The following is a 21,240-nucleotide window of genomic DNA, read 5'->3' as shown; positions in this document are numbered from 1 at the left end:
ATTAATTCACCTAAGGTATGAAAGAGGTGTGGAGGTGCTAGGGTTGTTGGCCAAGAGGAAAGGGGGCAGCAGCCCAAAAAAGTTTACGGACCACTGCTCTAACTGCTACGCCATGCTGGATCTCTTGAGCCAACTGTGACAAGAAGAGCAGCCTCACCTCCCTTAGTTTTTGTTTAGGGCAGGGGTCAGCAACCCGCTGCTCTGGAGCCACATGTGGCTCTTTCATCCCTCTGCTGCGGCTCCCTGTCGCTCAAAATATGCATCACAACCTCCAGTGTGCAACAGCACCCGCTGGCACACAATTTATTGAGCTTTTCAACCCCCAGTAGGCCAACCATGGATAAATCCAAGAAAAGAAAAGTTTCAGAAGAAAACAATGTTTAATGGTACGTGGACAGATTCATTTGCTTTCACTTCTGATGAGACTGCTTTACCAATATGCTTAATATGTGGTGAGAAATTGGCAAACGACAAAAAGTTGAATGTTGCAAGACATTTCCAGAATAAACGCACAGACTTTGCTGAAAAATTTCTGGATAGAGATGAGAGAAAAAAAGCCATTTCAGAACTGATGCGGAAGATTGATCTGAGCAAAAATCGAAATGAAGTGGATTAAGTCTGCAAATTCAACTACATATGCTAGTTTTGTGGCTGCTCAGGAAATAGTCAGGCATGGGAAGCCGTTCACAGATGGAGATTATATAAAAGAATCATTCATTGATTTCATAAATGCAACAAACTAGTTTTTTTATACGTAGCATAAAGGTAAAAAAATGATATATGCAGTGTTATCTTCATTTTAGATGTCAAAAGGGTTTTGTGGCTCCCGGTGTTTTCTGTGGGAAATGGGTTCAAATGGCTTTTTAAGTGTTTAAGGTTGCCAGCCCCTGGTTTAGGGAGAGCATGCGTCTACAGAGACCTGGTTCACAAGTTAATGCTGGCCTCCTGCATAAGTGCAGCTGGATCCCAAGTGAAGGGTGGGAGATTAAGCAAAAGGTAGTTGCTCACTCTTTCACCTCACCTGGACCCCGCAGCAGGAAGAGCAGTAAAGCACTGTCATGCAGACTCAGGGCTGAGTGACATGTTCTTCACACCACAAATAGCAGATTTCTCCTACTTTTTAAACTCCTCACCCAGTGATTGTGCGATAGCTATTCCTGCCTCACCTGACTCTTGTTCTAGAGATCTCACCCCAATCCTGACAGCAGAAAGCAAGAGAGAGAGAGAGAGGTTTTGTTCTCTTCAGATGCGTACCACCAGTGACTCCAAAGTAGCCTTTTAGGGTTGAATCTTGTCCTTAGAGACCAGCAAGCAAGCTGATGGGACTTTCCTGTGAACACACGTATAGGCATGTGCATGGCTGGGGCATCCAACCCCAGAGAGTGAGTATGAGGTAGCAGAGCTTGGGATAAGACCCATCTGCTTCCTATGATATCTCAGATGGGAGGCTTCAGAATGGAGGCCCAACTAAATAATTGTTAGACCCTGCATTTACAGCAGGGGTCCTCAAACTTTTTAAACAGGGGGCCAGTTCACTGTCCCTCAGACTGTTGTGGGGGGGCAGACTATAGCTTGAAAAAAAATATGAATGAATGCCTATGCACACTGCACATTAAAAATTAATTAAAATTAAAATAAGTTTAAAAATAATTAAAATTAAAAAATAATTAAAAAATGTTTGCTCCGCTTCCTCGGGCTGCAGTAGGAGCCCAAGATGAGGTGGGGAAGAGCATGTCCATATTCAAGGGACATAGCTACAATACAACCAAGGCACTTAATATAGTATTTTGCATAATTCAGCTGATGACTGCAACTGGCATTTACAAAGAAAGAAGCAAAAATGCTAAGGATAATACTGCTAATGCCACTCTTAGTATTTGAAGTAAATCAGCCCAGAACAATTCCTACAATGCACAATGGCTGTATTTGAATGCAGAGCTAATGACTACCATAATTTTTTTAGTGCAACCTTGCCAAAACTGGTACTGTCCAGATGAGTTGGACTACAACTTCCATTGGCCATGTTGGTTGGGCATGATGGAAATTATAGTTCTCGTCGCCACCCCACTTCCGAGGGAGTGGGAGCGGGAGGCCAGAGAGGTGAGCGCGGGGCAGCTCCCCTGGCCGGGAGAGGGCCGTGAGGAGGGAGGTAAGGGCTGCTTTCTGCGGGCTGAGGCAAGGGGAGGCGACGGACGGGGCCGCAGCTGGCCGGGGGGGAAGCATGGCAGCCACTCAACGGCGGTGGCTTGCTCAGAGAAGGCTGCGGCAGAGGCGTGGGAGCCGCGGCTCTACTCCACCTCAGCCTGTCCACCCCTGGACTTGGCGAGGCAGCTGTGGCTTAGCCCGAAGTCCAGGGACATGGTTCACGTAATTAAAAATAGATTTAAAAAGTTATATTTTTCTTACCTTCAATCCTTTTTTAGTGTTTTATCTCTCTCTCTCTCTCTCTCTCCCGCCCTCCTTTCTTCTGTATTCCTGTTCTGTATGCAGAGCCAATGCATGCATGCAATAGGGGGAGATGAGCTGGCACACGTGCAGTTGAAGGGGGCTGTTACAATTTGGTGTGTGCGCCGGCTCAGAGCTTTTGGACTCGCTCAAAGATCATTTTCTCTGAATGAGTCCAAAAGCTCTGAAGCGGGCTGGGTAGATGACCGTGGCGGGCCATAGTTTGAGGACTCATGATTTACAGGTTCTACTGGGTGCTTGTGTGTACTACTACAGGTCATGACTAAAATCTTCCCCCACATTTTTCTCCATGTTTTATGACTGCTTCTTTATTCCTGATGTTATAGCAATAAAATAGCCTGTGTGCCAATCCTAATTAAAAAAGATATGCTTTAAGCCCATCTAGTTTCACATTTTAAACTCACTTAAATTATAACATCATTATAGTTCTAGGAATGAAATGGAGTTGCTTCTGTTGCCATTATACTAAACACAATGACTTGTGAACAAGCACTGGTTTGCTGTAGGATGTGTTTGACATTATATAGCTAACACAACTAGTTGCTGTCAGTGGCCTTATCCTCCCTAGTGGTCCCCACACAATACTGTTGGGATCTGTGTATGATACAGGAAAGCGCAATTGGTTTCCCATTGAGGCAGGTGACTGGCCACTGTAGGAAGAGAATACCGTACTTGATGGACCTTGGTCTGATCCAGCAGGGCTCTTATATTCTTAATTAAAAGACAAGTGATATTTTCTTCTCCCCAGAAAAGGAGATACATTTAGATTTCGTTCTCATATAAGGCTAGGATGACTTTGGGCCAGTCACTGTCTCTCAGCCTACCCTACCCAACAAGGCTTGCTTGTTATTTATGCCTATTGCAAGAAAGCCAATGGAAAAAAAGAGAATAAACTTGAAGCTCCATTATAACACCACTGCTACACCTGAAGATTAGGACAACTAAAACATTTTAATCATTTCTTGCTTTCCTTAAGATTGAAATGCATCTCTTGATTTATATGAAACATAATTATTCAAACTGGGGGAAATACTGGTAAATTATTGTCTGCTAAATTCCAGCAAATATTTAGATGCATCAGTTATTAAAGAACTGTTAGAGTAGGATTTTTACTCCAAAAATAATTTGTGATAAGTTAAATAAGTTCTAGTCAACTTTTTGTACTACAGATAGTAAGGACGCAGTATCAGTCTTTGGGGTCAAAAGGGAACTCCCTTCTTCAGATACTCAGCAAAACAGTTTTTTAGCAGCTCTGTGTCTCCAGCTTATAGAGAGAAAGAATGCAGGTCTGGCAAGCAGTCTGGTGCAGAGGAAAGAAGTGGTAAGGGGCTGGAAAGCCTGGGGTTAATCAGTCCTGTATGAGAACTCCTGTGACCATGTGCATTACACGCAGGTCTTACAAGATCACCACGCAAAAGCCACACAGCAGGCAACTTGTTCAGTAAGAGTGAAGTACAGTAGAACCCTTTAGACTTCCCAGGACTAAACTGCTCTTCTCAGACTCCCACTCCTTGCTGAGGCACACAGATCCTAGTCCTCTGGCCTGGAGGCTACTTCTTTGCCTTTCTGCAATCTCCTGGGCTCTTTGCTTGCATTGGTAAGCAGGTTCAGTGGAGCACAAGACCCTTGGGAAGAAGAATGCTTTTAAGCAGAGTGAGGCAACTAATGATGCTCAGGGAGAAGGCACTGCAGGAAGATGTTGGGAGGGCAAAATGGTGAATGCCATGCAACCTGCCCTGAACCGCTAATTTGCTGCTGTAGGATGTGACAGTAGATATTGTTCCGCTGCCAGTACAGAAGTAAACTTCTGCTGTCAGCCTGGTACGTTTTGGTTGGTCGGCTTTTTACACAGAGTAATGTTAGGCATCAAGTTGCCTTCAGCCAGCCCTGGGACTCAGACTTGAGGGTTGACTCAAGGGTTGTGAGGGTTGTGATTTGGGGAGGATCCTTAACTGACATCAGATTGTCTCCACAATCTGTCACATTCTTATTTCCTTTTGTGTGTCTGAGCAACAGCTCCAAGTGGAGATCATGATACTTGGTTGATTTTGTCTCTTTTGCAAGCTGATTTCTACCTTCTGACTAGGGCTGGTAATTGAAGAAACACTGTCTCACTTCTGTACTGGGGCCAGCAGCTTGTGAATTGGGCCCTAACTCTACATTTGTCTGCTCAGTGGTTCCTCTACGTATATCCAAAGGCTATAGGTTCACACCGTAACTACTAGGGACCCCCTTTGAGATCTGCGGGAGAGTCCCTTCTCCGGGAACCCTCCATGAAAGAAATTAGGAGAGTAAGTACTCGGAGGAGGGCTTTCTCTGCGGTGGCGCCCAACCTATGGAATTCACTCCCCAAAGAGGTCCGCCTGGCACCGTTGTTACTGGTTTTTCGGCGCCAGGTAAAGACCTTTTTATTTAAACATCATTTTAATTGTTAAAACATATGATCTGGCCAGGGCAACTTCTTCTTCCCTTTTCTCCTCCTATATTTTTATTTACTTATTTTATACTGATAATTTTAATTTTATATTTGTAACTCAGTGTATTTTTTGTATTTTTGTATTTAATGGTAATTTATTATGTTCTATTGTATTTCAATGTATTTTATTGTGTTGTAAGCCGCCCCGAGGTTTCGGCAAGGGGCGGCATAGAAATGTAATAATAATAATAATAATAATAATAATAATAATAATAATAATAATAATAATGGAAAAAATGACATATTTGCATACTGGTAATGTTTCAGCAAAGTTTTCTCAAATGACACAAATATGGGTAGAACAGAACACAATTTATCAAAGGCAGGCCCCAGAAAATACTGTAGGTGCCAGGCATAGCATTCCTGGATGAAAGCAAGCAGGGATGCTGGGAGCTCAAGCAACCACAGAGGAGAATTTGTCCTTTTCCAAAATGGAATCCTGCTTTCAAGGCATCATATGGTCACACTGCAGCAAGGGAGTCAGCTTGGTGGGGGGTTGAGGGAAGAGGCCAACCAAAAGGTTTTTGGAATTTCTGCTTTAGAACCCATTTTCTCACAACCCAAAAAGCAGGTGTATATGCTCAGATGGTAACTCTTTGACTACTGTTGTGCGGTAGGTGCTGTTTAGTGAAGATGGATCAATCTCAATGTCAAACTGGCATTTTACCAGTCAACCCAACTACAGCTTTAATGTAGTATGTACTTGTTAGAATGCCTCTTCACATCTCTCATGATGGCAATGTAGAAACCAGGACTAAGCAGGGCAGCACAGTGACAAAGCAGATGCACACACAACACAGCCCTGCCCTCCATCCTACTTGAGCATCTAATTTCCACGAGTCCTTTGTCTCTTGCAATACAGACAAAGGTGCTAAGACCAGACTCCCCATCTTGCATGCGAGTTGTTTTCCAACCAAGATCAAGCAAGCAGTGGCTCCACCCACAGCCACAGCCCATTCTCTGCTTTCAGGATTAGCTCTGGCTTGCATCACAGACTGACTCTCATCCAGCTGCAGCACAAACCGCAGTAATGTCAGTGCCAGCACCACCTTCAGCTCCGACTTAGCAAAGTTCTGCCCAATGCAGTTCCTGCAAGGGTGAGAGTGTCAGTTCTACTGAAGTCAGACAGATAAGCAATGGCCCTTCCTCATACCCCCAAAAGAAGGGGAAACAGACCAGGTTGATAGTCCATTGGGAAGAGGGAGCCTGAAAGGGAGTGTGGCAGGTGGTTATGTTATTCTCAAGGGGAAAGGCAGGGCTGGAAAAAGTCTTGGAAAAAGGAGCCAGACTCTCCCATTGCATGGGATGCCAACATCTAATTCTATTCAACCTTGTGTGAGCTGAAAGAACTTACCAAATGCCTCTCTGAGGTCACTATTTGGCTGACAGCTCATTAGAAAGGCATACTGAGAAAGATTTTCTCTCTCCATAATGTTCAATAATGTTGCCCCTGAGTGTTGACTTGCATTTGGCAGAATCTCTGATTAGATTCAAGGAGGCTTTTTGGATTGTGGACTGGACTGGCCACTCTGCTGCAACAATACAAATGTTTTGTGCAGCAATTACTTGGTTCATACTGGGAGTCCATGGGCATGTTCGACAGTGAAGGTGAGAAAATGTAATGCCTCTTGTGCAATTGACTCTTCGGCATTACATCTACCTTTGTACATCTGCTTGTTCTCTTGCCACATGAACATGGCACTCTGAGTTGCTTAAGGTTAAACAACCCGGAGTTATAATCCATCATGGTCTGTGGTCGGGCTGAAACTCTTCAGTGTTTAAACTTAAACAATCCAGAGTTCTGGGTTTACATGTCACAAACAACTCAGAAGTAGTTTGGTTTGGTTTTTACAACAGATGTAAAGCAAAGCAATGGCCACATCAGAGACAGCATGCTTATGGCTATAATCATGGGTTGTTTACTCCATAGTTAATTATGACATAAGTGCTGGGTTATTAGCCTTCATAAAGTCCCTGTTAGGAGTACATATTGCATATTCCCCCCTCTTAGCATAGCATTGACATGTGAATGTTTTCCTTCTTTGTAATATTGGTGAAAATGCTGTGGAGAGTAGAAGTGGAGTCCACAGGGAGTGTTTCTTGGTGGGATGGGGAGGAACACATATGCTTGATTAGGTGCTGGGCTTCTTGACACTTTGCTAATTGAGATAAATGGACTGGTGACAGCTATTGTAAGACTTCTTAAACTGGCCTGATATTTTTGAACTACACCCTTCCCCACATCCGTCCAGGGGTCTAGGTGAATATTAAAAAGAAGCACATACACAAAGATGGCCAAGAAGACATGACTCCAAAGGCTTAGGAAGCAGAGAGTGCATGTTTACCTGTTGAGAAGGGCACAAAGGCCAGTGGGGGCTGTTGCTGAATGGTAGCTGGATCAAAGCGGTCGGGATTATAAGCCTATGAAAGCTAGAGCAAATCCCAAAATCAGTCTGTATGCGGATAGGAAGAAGCAGTGAGCAATGTTGATTCAGCAGAAATGCAGGGATGAGCCCATCTATTGCTTAGCACTTGAGCTCTCTCATGGCTCCTAATTCGCTGCTAATGAGGAAGAAAAGCTATGCAGGTGAGTCATACAGTGTGCGTGTATGAAAGAAAAGGACTGACACCAGATCTTTCATTTGACATATGTAATAGGCCACCCAGCATTACACAGAAAAAATAATTTTGCATGTGAAGAGGGACACTGAGCAACCAGTGGGTGCAGGGAAGAACTATTACTAATTCATGGCATTGGAAAAGGGCATCCTAACAGCTTCTGGCCCAACATAAGGGAGCTGTGGCTCAAATTAGGCCATGAAGCTGTTTTATCTGTGGATCTAGCTGTGCATGCAGATTGTGAACAGAATCTTGCTGGAGGATTGCTTTCTTTGTAGGATGGGGACAGTAGCAGGGAGAAGCCACTACACTGAACAAAGCTACACCGTTTGTGATGCGAGGAAGTAAAAAATATCCACCCTATAAATATCGCATATTGTGGGTGCATGTCAACACCCCACATGCTGCTATTCCAGGCAGACAACAAAGGGGAAGGGTGTGGGGAGTTCTGAGGCACTGGTGGGCTGTGGTTGACTTGGAAGTCACAAACTGTGCCTCATAGAAAGTCCTGCACCATAGGAAAACACATCAGCCCTCCCCTCTATGCCTTTACTGGACTTGGCACACATTTGGCTTAGAAGAGAGTCACTACTGAATCTTCATCTCTGTCCCTGAAGGAGTGCCTCTAGCTCATGAATGCTTCTACCTCTTGAATTCTACTGGCAGAGGCTCAGTCCTAGAGAAAAACATTTATGCAGCTGGGGGCCAAATTGTCTGGGTGGAGACTCCTCTGCTACTGAACTCCAACTTAGAGGACATCATCTGATGGCTAGTTAATTTAAGAATCCTTTCTCCTGTCTGCAGCAGGGATGACCAATTTTTTGGGCTTCAGGGCCAAAACCCATCATGGGTTACACAAGTGGGCAGTACTGGTGGTAAGCAGGGTCATTATTTGTTTTTCGGCGCCAGGCGAAGACCTTTTTATTTAAGCGTCATTTTAATTGTTAACAGTATTTGCTTATTTTATCTGGCCAGGGTGACTTATTTTATATTGTTATTTATTTTATATTGTTATTTTTATATTGTTATTTTTGTATTTTACTTTATGTTGTGAGCCGCCCCGAGGCTTCGGCAAATGGGGCGGCATAGAAATGTTTTAATAAATAATAAATAGCAGTGGATGGGGCCCAAAACCAAGACAAACTTTTGAAGCCTCTGATTTCTTACAAGAATTGTGATATGAGAGAGAAAGGAAGCAGGAGAGAGAGAGAGAAGTTTTAGTGAGTTATTGTTTTAAAGATTCAGTCCTTGTACTTTTGTCTTGTTGCTGCTTATGGTACATACAGACAGTCCCCAAGTTACAAACAAGTTTTGTTTCTGAGGCCAGTTGAATATATATGTCAGATCATGTATGTATGGGTCATGTGTAGCATGAGTAAGCCACATGTTTGTCTTATTATATGCATATAAACCACTTAAGCAACACTTCCATATACACTAAAACATCTTAAACACTATACAGTACTGTAAGAGAAGATATGGAAGGCAATACTAACTGCACATGACCCGAAACACACTGATTTGAGTATGCTTGAGCCAACAAAAAACCGACAGTGTAAAACATTTTCATGAGCAATTAGTTCCATGTTAATTACTATGAACCGTTTGTTTTTAACTTGAATTTTTAAATTAATAGGTTTGATGGAAATTCATTTGTAAATACAAATGTTCACATTTGTAACCCAGAGACTTACTGTATTTTGTTGTGTTTTTATAAATGCTCAAACTGAAGTGTTTCATATAGGCAGGTATCTTCTTGGCTACTTTAAGCTCCACAGTGAACAAAGGGCAGAAAAAATGGAAATAAACTGAACAGCATCATGTGGTGGGTTAGGCCAAAGGAACCTGCAAGAACTTTTCTGTAGCTGGACTGTGCTTCAAGTGCTCACAAGAGAGAAGGCACCATACTGGAAATATTAGATGAGCAGGGACAATACTTCAGGCTCTGGCCAGACAGCAGGATTGTGATGGGTCCCATAGATACTGAGTAGGCAGGTGTTTCCTGTGGAGGGAAGAGTCTCCGATGAATGTGTGGAGGCATGGACACACGAGAGGCCAAGTCCCATATAAGGTGGGGCAGGGCAAGAAATACAATTCAGAGAAGTAGGAGAATGTGGAGGTTCCTTAGTCACAGAAATGACAGCTGTGGCAAAGAGCTAATACTTCAGCTTCTCTTCGCACTTTCTCTCAAGATGCTAGGAACTACAGATTCCTTGCTGGGAGCCCTGTGAACTGTATTTCTTTAGGGTCATTGCTAATGGGCCATATCAGAAGCAATGCTGCTATAAGCCTTCTATAAGCCAACCAAAGAAGTGGAGCAGTGGGGCAAGAAAACACTGAAGTAAGGGCACCACTCCTTACATTTTTCAGTATGTTGTAAGAGAGACGGTGAAAAGTTGTCCCAATCATGTGTCTCCTTATTGTCTTATTCCTTTTTGGCTCACCGTCTTGGCAGTTAAAGAATTACAGAGTTCTTTTCCCTGTTTCCTGACATGAGCTTGGGTGATTTAAATGTCATTTTAATTGTTAATATTATTTGCTTATTTTATCTGGCCAGGGTGACTTATTTTATATTGTTTATATATTATATATTTTGTATTGTTTATATTATATTGTTGATTTGTTGTATGTATTATATTTTAATTTTATGTTGTGAGCCGCCCCGAGGCTTCAGCGAATGGGGCGGCATAGAAATGTTTTAATAAATAAATGTCTGACTGCTGCTAAGTATTACTGCTTGAAAGCATAAATTAATCTGAAGTGAAAGCACATGTCTTGGCATTTGACAAAGCAACAAAAGCACCTTCACTTCACTTTAAGTAAGTAAATTAAAGCTTAAGGAGGGAGGGATGATAGGAGGGACCAAGCAAGCAAAATAAGCAACCCACCCATAATGCCTGCAGACATTTCGAAATGCTAGCTTTAATGGAATATCACCAGTTTGCAAGGTGTCACTCTAATGATGCAAAACAGGACAGTAGAGCAGCCCCTTCAGTCCTAGACTGCTGCTGCAGGTGGAGAATGGGGCAGCAGGAGCCATGAAGGCAGTCTTCCTGTCAGGTGCACCTGCAGGCAGTAATGCCAGCCAGCCCAGGATGGGCTCAAGTCCCTCCCAGGCCAGATACCTTTGGGAATAACTCATCCATCAGGCAGTTTCACATCCTCAGTGCAGCTTCGAGAAATGACTGTGTCTGGTGAGTGGAGACACAAGCTTTCCACAATGCACACAGTGATAAAAGGCATCTGAGAGAGGTCTTCCCTGAGAAAAGGAAGGAGCCCAAGCATCAGCCTTTGTCATGAGCAAAGTAGCCTCCATCTGTATGGTGTTGGCTAGGAAGCCCTCTGTTTCTTTCCATTCCTGGCTACAAGAAGAGGATGCAGCATTCTGGGGAAGCTGGAGGACAGGGAAAGGCAGCCTGGGGGCTGTGCTGGCGCTCCACTGTGCCTGCTTAAAGAGACACCTCTTGTCACCCCCCGCCAACCCTCCCATGTCAAACAGGAAAGGAGGGCAGCTGTGTGCAGCAGGAAGAGCCTTTGAGAATTTTGCCCACTGTAGTGCAACTGATGCCACCTGCATGGCTCCCCCATAGATTAGAATAGGGTGGGGTGGGTCTGAGATATGTAACTGAGCTTTCTGCTCTGCCTGCTGACTGTCAAGACCTTGGCTTCTTAGCGATGGCTCCAAAACTGGCGTGGGCCTGCCCGGGGCACTTGACATTTGAGGCCAGTACAGGATCCTGGGGCAAACAGAGCCTTGCTCTTCTCAACAGCCAAGGCAGGAATGGGCAGCCTGCTCCTGGGCTAAGCAGTGTGGGAGAGATTTTCCTCCACTCACCACACCATTATAATGGACAAGAGTTCTGCTTAGTTCTACTGAGTCTTAGGCAGGTCAGAAACACTCTGTTATATTCTTTCTGTAATGCCAGCCATGGATTAATGCCTTCCAACAGCCAGCAGAACCCACTTCATTGTAACTTGGATCTCTCTCTGGTTTAGCTTAATCTGTCAGTCATGCAAATAGTGTGTGTCTGTGCATGCATGTGTGGGTGTGTGGGGGGCATGTGTTAAAAAAAATCATTTCCATGTAGCATTTGGATGCAGTTCCATCTTCCATCCCCAGTCCATCACCATTTAATCTTCTCCGTGTCCCGCCCTGCATCAGATCCTGAATCTCCTCCCAGCATCTGTCTTGGTACTTGGGATGTCGGGCCAGATTATACAGCACCCAGGACAAGGCACTTGCTGTTGTATCATGACCTGCAGTGAAAGAAAGAGGCAACATGGAAGATACATGCAGAGCACCCATTTGCTCAGCTGGAGTACAACTATGGCCCCAGCACCCTGTATCACTCTTTCATCATATCCCACAATTCTGCACTAAAACAGCAAATTCCACAACTGGAATAAATATGCACTGTGTCCAGTTTGCATGCTTTTATGGTCTGCTTTTGTGGGACATGTAGAATTTTTAACTTTATAAAGCCAGTGGTACATCCTATCAAACATACCTTGAAAACTGATATTCAAGTTTAATACCTGTTGCACTGAGACAGAGCCTCGCTCTTAAAGCAGCTGCTGCTCTGATAGCGCAGGATCTCCTAAAAAGAACCCTAAGGCCAGTGTCTTCACATTCTCAAGGCTGAAGAATGTGGTCATGCTGAGGGTTCCCCATGATGGACAAAGGACCATGAGTCTTCTCCTTGTCCATACACTGATCAGCACCTACTTGTAGCCTGTGATGGGACATCTCTGCCTCCACAGTAATCCCCAGCCAACTCCTCCCTCCCCAGGTGCCAGGGCTGACAGCAACCTAACACTATTACTCTAGACCTACAAAAGGTGAGGTTGTTAGCAGTGAAAGGCAATTATATTGTTCCAAAACTGGAATGATCCCAACCAGGCAGGACTGAACATAAGACGGTTGTGGAGAATTGGAAAAGGAACCAAAACAGTAGAAATCTGGGATCTCTCTAAGTACAAAGCTTGTGACAACACCCAGATGACCACTGCTCCAAGTCCAGGAGTCTCTCTCTCCTGGATATAAAACCAAAACCTTGTGATTAAGCCAGGACCCAGCACATGGTGACTTGATCCCAAAAGCTATGGATAAAGGCACATTGTGGGATGCATCAGAACTGGAGCAGCTCCCCCAGAACAATGTCAATCCATGGGGAGGGCAGAATAACTCATCACCCATACCTCAGCCCCTTAGAACTTCCAATGGCTGTATGTGGCACTGGACCCACAAAGGCAGTCTTCTTGTCTTCTTGGGGTCCAGGGAAGAAGTGAAACCCCTTTTCTCCAGAGATACTAAAAGTAGTGGCCAAGTAGATCTAACCAAGCATCTCACTCTCACACATGAAGGTGTCGACCTCAGCTGTGATGTCTTCGTCAGACAGGTGATGACCCTCTTCATCCTACAAGCTGAAACCACGTGTTGGCCAAGGCAGAACTGTTGCCTGATTGCCTAAGAAGCTCACTAGCATCTGCTGGTGGTGGGCAGCTTGCTCAGGAATCAATGTCCAATGAAGCTTCCGCTTTCACTGCCCTCAAACAGCCCATCCCTGCCACAGCTGCTGCCACCTTCCCACTTTTCAGATGGTGAAAGGCAGTGCCATATGCACAACTGTAAAGCATGTTTCTTTTAAGTTACATTTTGAATAGCAGCACTCTGACCCAATCAACCACTGCATTTTGTTAGTGGGAGGAACTGGCCAGTGAGGGCCCAGGAGCAATGTAAAGACTGCCTTGTGTCCTCATTTGAAAAGTCCTCCCTATTAAAGGAAGTGTCCATTTGGTGCAGAGCACTACAACTCAACATGTAAATAATTAGTTTTCTTTCAAAAGTGCATGTGGGGCCTGCAGGTAGGGTAGCCAGCTACTCCAACACTTTGCCAGCCAAACAGGCCATCCAAACAAGTGGCCAGGCAGAAAGCAGCAGCAGCAAGCAGGGGGAGTAGTGGCAGATGAGGAAGCTTCAGTGGCAGATGGGTCCCTTGGATGGGCCAAGGGGGCTTGAGCAAACAGGTGAGTGAGGGGCTTCAGCAGCAGTACGGCAGCACGATGCTGATCATTCACTGGAATCCAGTGTTGGCCCTGGTTGCGAAGGGCGTCTGTTCCTATCAACATCCCCACCTCACAAGAATGAGCCGTGCCATTCCTGACTTGCTACCGTAGTGCCCGGTACCTTGGACAACAGCAAATCAATGAAGTCCATGGTTTCATCCTGCTTCGATTTGACCCAAGCATCACGCCCCAAGTGGCTAAGTGTGATGCGCTGTTGCCGAATCACATTAGCTGTGAAACGATGCATGATGGCACATGCATGATGGAAGTGGTGGCCATCAGCTGTCCAGTGGCAGACCCAGTCAAAATGACGGAGCAGTTGGTGCTGATGCCGCACTACGAGGGAGCTGAGTTCTAAGATGGCTGCAATGTCATCGCTTGATCTCCTGAAACATATTAAGTCAATTTGTCAGCAGAAAACATGAGAGGAAATCTTAATAAAAGCTGCCCTAGACTTTAGGAACATGTTTTCTGGCACAAGGGTGAGCAGAAGGTAACTCTCCAGATGTTGGGACTTCAACTTGCAGAAGGCCCTGTTATGACAGGTAATGTTGGGGAACAATACCTGATCGCCTGACATAACAGCCTATGCAGCAGGGCCAATAAACAAGCATGGTGGGCCTTCAAGGTCCAAAACATCTGAAAACCTACTTTTTCCCCAGCCCGGTCCTAGAAAATACTGGAACAATGGCTGCACTACTGTGGCTCCAACAACACCTACTGAACGCAGGCAATAGCTGCTTCTCCTCAGCACAGAAATTCCAAAAACTATCATGTTTTGCAGTTAGAATGTACATCATGCTGACATCCAGGAACACTCATGATGTTCGAGTAAGACGGGTGTGGCACAATCCTATTAATTCTTATTCGACAGTAAGTTTCACTGAATTCAGCTGGTCTTGCTCCCTAGAAAGCATACTTAGGATTGTAGCCTTACAGTTGAATTCCATGCAAATTTACTCAGGAGTAAATCACACTGAGCACAAAAGAGCAGTTCCTTATGTAAATAAAGATAGAGAGCAAGTGCCAACCCAATGTTGTAGGACTAACAGTGCCAATGGTCAGGGATGATGGTTGTTGTAGTCCAACATCACCAGAGGGTCACAGGTTCCCCACTCCCAAATGGGATTGCAGCCTTACCTTTCCAAGTAACAGGTTCACGTTTAAACTTGCTGCAGAGCTTTCTGGGAAGCCCTACCCACACATTTGTGATATCCGTGTGTGTGTGTTGGTTCTTTCTATACAAAACCTTTCCACACCTGCTCGGCTATAGTGACTATGGTCCCTAGGAACACTCTTTGTAAGTATCTTCAATAAATATTTGCAGGGACCCTCACAAAACCACACTTCCCAATTTCTTGTGCAGAAGCCACAATGGCTAGGTAAATTGTAGCACACCTACAATTTCATATTCATACTGGAGAAGGCTATTTTGAAGCTCAAACTTCCACAGCTCCTTGTGGAAGCATCCTGACTACTGGCCTCTGCAAAACTGGCTCTTATCACCATCTGAGTGGGATGGTGTAAATTGGTGTTCTGAAACAGCAGTCGGTTGAACCTGACAGCCTTCATGGCCCCTTCCAGCTCTGCTTTCAAATCATATGATTCTATGATTCTATATTTCCTCACTTCAGCAGGAGGTGCTAAAGTGATGTCCCTGTGGGAGAAAGCTCATACTCAGAGAACAAGTCGGTAGCTGCTGCTCCTCCTGGGACTCGTTGGACTCCTGGCATGTGCCTTGCAGCTCTTTGTGATGTGGGACTACAGTGCTGAAGTCAACCTTCTCCAGAAGCCATGGACAAAGGCATTGTGGAGCAAATTGTGATGGGGCAGTCAAGAAACTGGAAAGCCACTGGCTCCCTAGGTTCCTTCTTGCTTGTTCACTCATTCTTGACAATTGCTTTCAGACTGAAGACACATTTCCGCAAGCTGTCCAGGGTTATGAGGCTGATATGTTCAAACATGTCAAGGGAGGCAGGACCCCCTGAGGTCTGCCTACACCACCTGGCCTGCAAAAAGAGGATGATCATGAAATCAGAGCCAACATTGCCAGGAGGAACCAACACAATTGTGTGACGTGGCAAAGTCCCTTGACTCCCTTCCCAGGGGGAAGGTTTTCATTTCATTTCATTTCATTTCATTTCATTTCATTTCATTTCATTTCATTTTGTTAAAATTTTCCTTTTGTCCTTTGTGTGTGTGGGTTTTTGTCTGGGAGAACTGGGAGAGTGAAGAGTAGTGCAGGACAGACAAGGCGGGGGACCAAGGCAGGGTCTCTGAGGGGTTCCCAATGGCAGGCCAGGAGATGGCCTTGGCAGGAATCACAGGAGTCACTGTCCGCTGCAGCAGCTGTGACATGTTTGCCCTTCTCCCCCAGGAGCAAGCTGGTGACCCTCCTAGAGGAGGAGGTGAGGTGCCTGAGGGCCGAGAGAGCTCTCCAGGCCCCCGGGAGCAGGCCCCCTCCAGAGAGAGGGTTGCAGGAGGAGCCACAGAGGAACAGCCAGGGAGACATGGAGGCATGTCACCCAAAGGAGGAGGCGGCCAGCACGGCCTCCTTCTCCTGGCGCCAATCTGGAGCTGGGAAACAGGTACTCTCCATTTGGGGAGGCTGGGGCTGATGAGGCCTTGGGGGACCAACAGGACCCCCAGCCTGGGACCACATGCAGCCAGGGGGCCACTGCAGGGGAGGCAAGGGCCAGGGCACAGCCACCTACCACCACCAGGAAGAGACGACGGCGGGTGATCATCATTGGGGACTCCCTGCTGAAGGGCACTGAGGTGGTGGTGTGCCGCCCCAGCCTTGAGGCGAAGGAGGCCTGTTGCCTGCTGGGTGCACACATCTGGCATGTGAAGGACAGAGTAGAGCATCTTAGTCGCTCTGGGCACAAATGACATAGCCAGGCAGGGTATGGTCAGGATCACCAGAACTTTGAGGCCTTGGGGAAGAAACTCAGGGACCTAAAGGCCCAAGTGGCCTTCTCATCTACCTTAATGGTCCAGGGATTTGGGCCAGGCGGGGAAAGGAGGGTCACAGAGGTGAACGACTGGCTTAGGGTGTGGAGTGCTTTGGGTTCCTCGACCGTGGCACCCAGTTTCTTGCCAATGGACTTCTGGCAAGGGATGGGTTGCACATCATGAGGATGGGGAAAAGGTCCTTTGGAAATGCTCTAGCAAGCTTTGTCCAGAAGACTTTAAACTGAGCTGGGCGGGGGGGTCAGGCCCCCCAGAGACTTGTCCGCACAGGACAAGTGTGAGGAGATGATCAGGGCTCTGGGTGTAGGGTGTTAGAGGTACTGCAGGGACTGACAGGACTCCTACAAAGAGAGAGCCGGTATCAGGGAAGATGGGAGGAAGTAGGGGGCTGGGGATTCCAAGAAAGGAAGCTGTGGGAAGGAGCGGAGGTGCATGTACACCAATGCTATTCCTCACTCAGACTCCCAGATTCTTGGAACTGTTTCTGGTTGGAAAGCAAAATGGGAGATAGTCAGTTTGGACCCAGTAATCTGTCCATCCCCTGCATGTGGGATATCTGCCTTTGAGCAGGGAAAATGGCATTAACATTAATTCATGTGAAAATGTATTTATTTTGTGGGGGGACACAATCGACCTTTTAATATTAGGAAAACTATTTGAGAAGGGGGCAGGATGGCCCTGCGACATCACAGGAGTCAGCTAGCCATGGCTTTCTACAGCAAGCAAGAGGTTGCTTGCAAGCAAGAGCATGAGCTGATTGCCCTGAGGCCACCATGTGTCCAAGGAGACTGGTCACATCATAGGTCTGTGCTTATTTTCTCCCTCTTGGTGCTCCCACAGGTATTCCAGGGGACCCAGCAAGAGTACCAAGGTTTCCCTCCATCCTCACCAAGGGCACAAGCTGCTTTTGATCCACCAGGGTTTTTCCCACTTCTTTTATCTTGTAAATGACTCTTCTCAAGCCAGCTTTTAATGATCCTAATGATCCCAAAGCAGTCCCTCTAGTGTTACCCTGGAGGGGCTCTCTGAAGTGGCTATATACATAAATTATTTCCCCCTAAATTAATTTTCACAAATAGGACCCATGACAGGTTCGAGTTACCTGGATTCAGACAAAATCTAAATATAAAAAAACTAAATTTATGGGGAATGCATCTATTTCAGCCAGTTAAACTTGGGAGAAGGCTCTTGCTTTTGGAAATATTCACCATCATTTATTAGGAAGGGAATATAGTCACCCCTGCCCTTGGGATACAAATCATTTTCAAATGACATACAGTCATGTCTGCACTGAAGGAAACTTCATTCAGCTCAAAAATACTTTCTTTAGTGCATATAGGTTTGCAGCCCTAAACCAGCATACTGGATAGGGGGAAGGGACATGATGGTGAAAGTCCCCATATGTGACATTCTTTCTACTGGGGCTTGAATGGAGACAATCATTTCTTGTTCCACTTGTGCTGCTAATTAACATAGCAAAACTTGAAGTCTGTCATACTGTTGATCAGTTACTGTTGCTGTGAATGGTTACTATTGTTATCCTAACTTTTTCAAGAATTGTAAGACTGTAAGTTTTACATTTCATGGCCATTTGGTTTCACCCTCCCCTGGAACTCCTCTTTTGGAGAATACCAGCTTTCAGGTCAGCAAGAAAATTTCCTGGAAGATTGAAATGTTCCGCCACTAGTTCCTGCAATTTGTGTTCATTTGTCCTTCTATGCAGAGACATAGTTGGAGGAGAATTTTGCATTTAATTGCCATTTGACCCCCTCCCCCACTCCATATAGCTGGAGTGGGCAAATTGTGGCCCTCCAAATGTTTTGGCTTACAACTCCCATCATCCCTCACCACTGGCTATGCTGCTAGGGCTGAAGGCAGTTGTAAGCGAAAACACGTAGAGGGTCACAAAAATCCCTCTTCTGTGCCTGGGTGTGTGTGTGCACACCTGCTAACTTAGAATAACGCATTGTGCATATGAGGAGGTAGGTATGCTCCATCCAAAAAGGCTTATACCACACATGGGCTATAATACTTGGGCTGGTTAAGGTGTGTAACTGTGTAACTTAGGCAGAACTCCTATCCTTGCTTGACTTGCCAGCATTGATGTGGAAAGAACATTATTTGTTAAAATGCTGCGTGTCGGGTGACCATTAAAGCCATAAATCTCCTATCATGGAGGACCTCTAGGGAGATGTCTGCTAGATGCGGAAAGACCTAGAACACCTGGACCTATTTTCCTGTCTTCTTGCAAGTATGTGAGATTGGGTGGGTTCACACAACACAAGAAGCCACACTGTGGAACAAGCTACACAGTATGATTTGTTTATCCCAGACTGTTAACAGTGTGGTCTGTGTCCCATAGATGACTGGGTACATTGTGGCTCCAGAACCACTTTCCTGCTCCCTCAGTCCTTCCACAAACACCCCAGGAGACAGTTTCCCACTCTGTATAGCTACCGTGAACTATCCATGTTTGCCATGGCTTGTTTTTCCTTTTTAAAACTATTTTTCTGAGATCATGAAAGTGGGCTGTCAAGGATTCCCCTCCCTTTTAAAGCACTTTAAGACTAATTACGTGCTCAAATAACTATTTATTATTATTTTATTATTTAGAAAGCTTCTATGCCGCCCCATTCGCCAAAGCCTCAGGGCGGCTTACAACAACAAATAAATAACAACAATATAAAACAATGTAATTGGAGACGTCCTGGCCAACTGTGCCCATTTTTGTCATTGAACTGCTCTGTTTGTGCAAACAGAGCAGGTCAGGTTAAAAAGGGGCCCCCTGGGGTAGGTACTAGCAGGGGGGCTGCCTGCGGGCAAAATTTATCAGGTGCTCACCTTGCAGAGTGTCTAGCACAAGCTGCAGGCAAGTCTTCCTTCCCTGTTTACAAGCAGCTTTGATTCAGACCTGAAAGGTTGGAACCGGGTAGCGACTTGCAGAGTGAGGCTGCCCTTTGCAGGGCTGCTCTTTCCGTGCCAGCAGAACTGCTCTCTGCAGAACTGCTCTTTGACTTGCCAGCACCGACATGGAAGAACATTATTTGTTAAAATGCAACAGCAGCAAATTTGTTAAAATTTGGCAACAGCAGCAGAGGTTCTGTGACTCACTAAGCAGCTCTGTGGTGGTTTGGCTTGCCCCACCGTGTTTTCTGGGTTCAGATGATGCATCACGGTGCCATGGGACAAACTAACCCTAGAAGCCAAACTTAAGCCACCCTGTCAAAACCATCCTCAGTTCAGATACTTCGCTAAGCACTGAGGTGTCAAAGCCTTCATGCCTTAGCATGTCGTGGAAACCCAGTCATTATGAACTTCGAAGTGCAGAGAAACTCACACCAAGGTGATCTGTAGAACTACACAATACAGGTCCATGGGCTATGAGGCAGTACAGAAGTGCAATTAATAAAAATAAAATTGACCATTCAAAACATAAAGTGCTATGTCAGAATCAGGCCATACTTTGGCCCCAGAAGGCAGAAAAACAAGGGTGCAGGAGAGAAGCCAAGATCAGAGGTCAGATCTGTTTTTGTGGAATCCAAGGTTGAACAACAAATCCCAGGAACTGGAGAGACCCAGATATAGGAATGTCAGTTTTCCCTTGCCCAGCAGGGTTCTGTGTGTGGAAAGCAGGGTACCTTTCGCATGGTGCAGGGGCATGGCTGGACTGAGCAGGCAACAAGCACAGAACCAACACAGCATAGCACCCTGCTTCTGACCTCCTCCCCTTCATGGAGCACTGCCTTGTCGTGGCGAAGGGGCTTGTGTAGCTCAATGAAGCCATCAGTGCCGCCTGAAATAGGAGCCGAACGATCACAAGCTGCCTGTGTCTGCCCCAGGGTGGCCTCCACGACTGCCTGGGAAATCGTGCTTAGGGCAACCTTCTGATTTGGCAGTCAACAAGCCAGGAATCTAAAAAGGTGCGTGAAAGGATGGGGGGCAGCTGGGCAGCAACTTCCCTGGCCGCAAGGAAATTTGGTGCCAAACTCAGACGTAGGCCTTGCAACGAGTCCTGGAGGGAGCGGCCCCTCCGCAAAGAGCCCAGAGCTGGTGCCCACTTGGGGATCTTCCTTACCTGGCCGCAGAGTAGCTGCGCTTCTCCCTTTCTTTATTGTCTGACCGAGGAGGGGGGAGCCACTTGGGAGCCACCTGAGCAAGCTCACGAGGGGACCAACGCCGCCTTTCCTCTTCCAGCCTTCCCGGCTCAGTACGCCGGGCAAAGTTGAGGCCCATCCGCCCCCTTGTGGCCAAACGGGGGCACTTTGTTCACCTTTCTCCCCAAAGCTACTCTTACCGCACCGTTACTCCCCTTCAGGGTACTTCCTTGCCGGATGGTTCAGCCTCATTCATGGAATTTTATTGGAAGGGGTAGGTTTCCAGACAATGTAAGTTTCCCCTCCTTATCCTCCCGTGTTGTCCGACTGGTTGTCTTCTTCAGCTGAGTTTTTCTAGACACCCTGCTCTATCCACTTGTGCTTTATCTACTTGGGTTTTGGTCTCAGATCTCTGCACAAAAAACTTCTTGTCTGCCTTTCCATTCTTCCCACTACATAACCACTGGGTGGTGGAGCAGTATGTCAGAATAACATGGGAACTTGCATTTCATGGGGGGAAAGAAGAAAAATATACTGTCTGAATGA

At 45.9% G+C, this 21,240-nt stretch overlaps 1 protein-coding gene across 1 annotated transcript; it reads right to left on the bottom strand.

Annotated features, from left to right (window-relative positions):
- Positions 1 to 5,675: 5,675 nt before the first annotated feature.
- LOC123019428 (cytochrome P450 4F22-like) lies at positions 5,676 to 15,750 on the bottom strand. The gene is given in 10 exon segments (XM_044422292.1): positions 5,676 to 5,928; positions 5,930 to 6,035; positions 7,285 to 7,363; positions 9,499 to 9,563; positions 10,687 to 10,820; positions 11,690 to 11,714; positions 11,717 to 11,818; positions 12,912 to 12,978; positions 13,749 to 14,037; positions 15,512 to 15,750. Coding segments are annotated over 10 exon segments (1,080 nt in total). The 5' UTR covers positions 15,658 to 15,750; the 3' UTR covers positions 5,676 to 5,861.
- Between the last annotated feature and the right edge of the window lie 5,490 nt (positions 15,751 to 21,240).

This window comes from Varanus komodoensis, unplaced genomic scaffold, assembly GCF_004798865.1.
Source record: "Varanus komodoensis strain SLA01 unplaced genomic scaffold, ASM479886v1 scaffold124, whole genome shotgun sequence".
Lineage (NCBI taxonomy): Eukaryota > Metazoa > Chordata > Lepidosauria > Squamata > Varanidae > Varanus > Varanus komodoensis.
The sequence above is the reverse complement of the archived record's forward strand: the minus strand, read 5'-3'. Positions and strand labels throughout refer to the sequence as shown.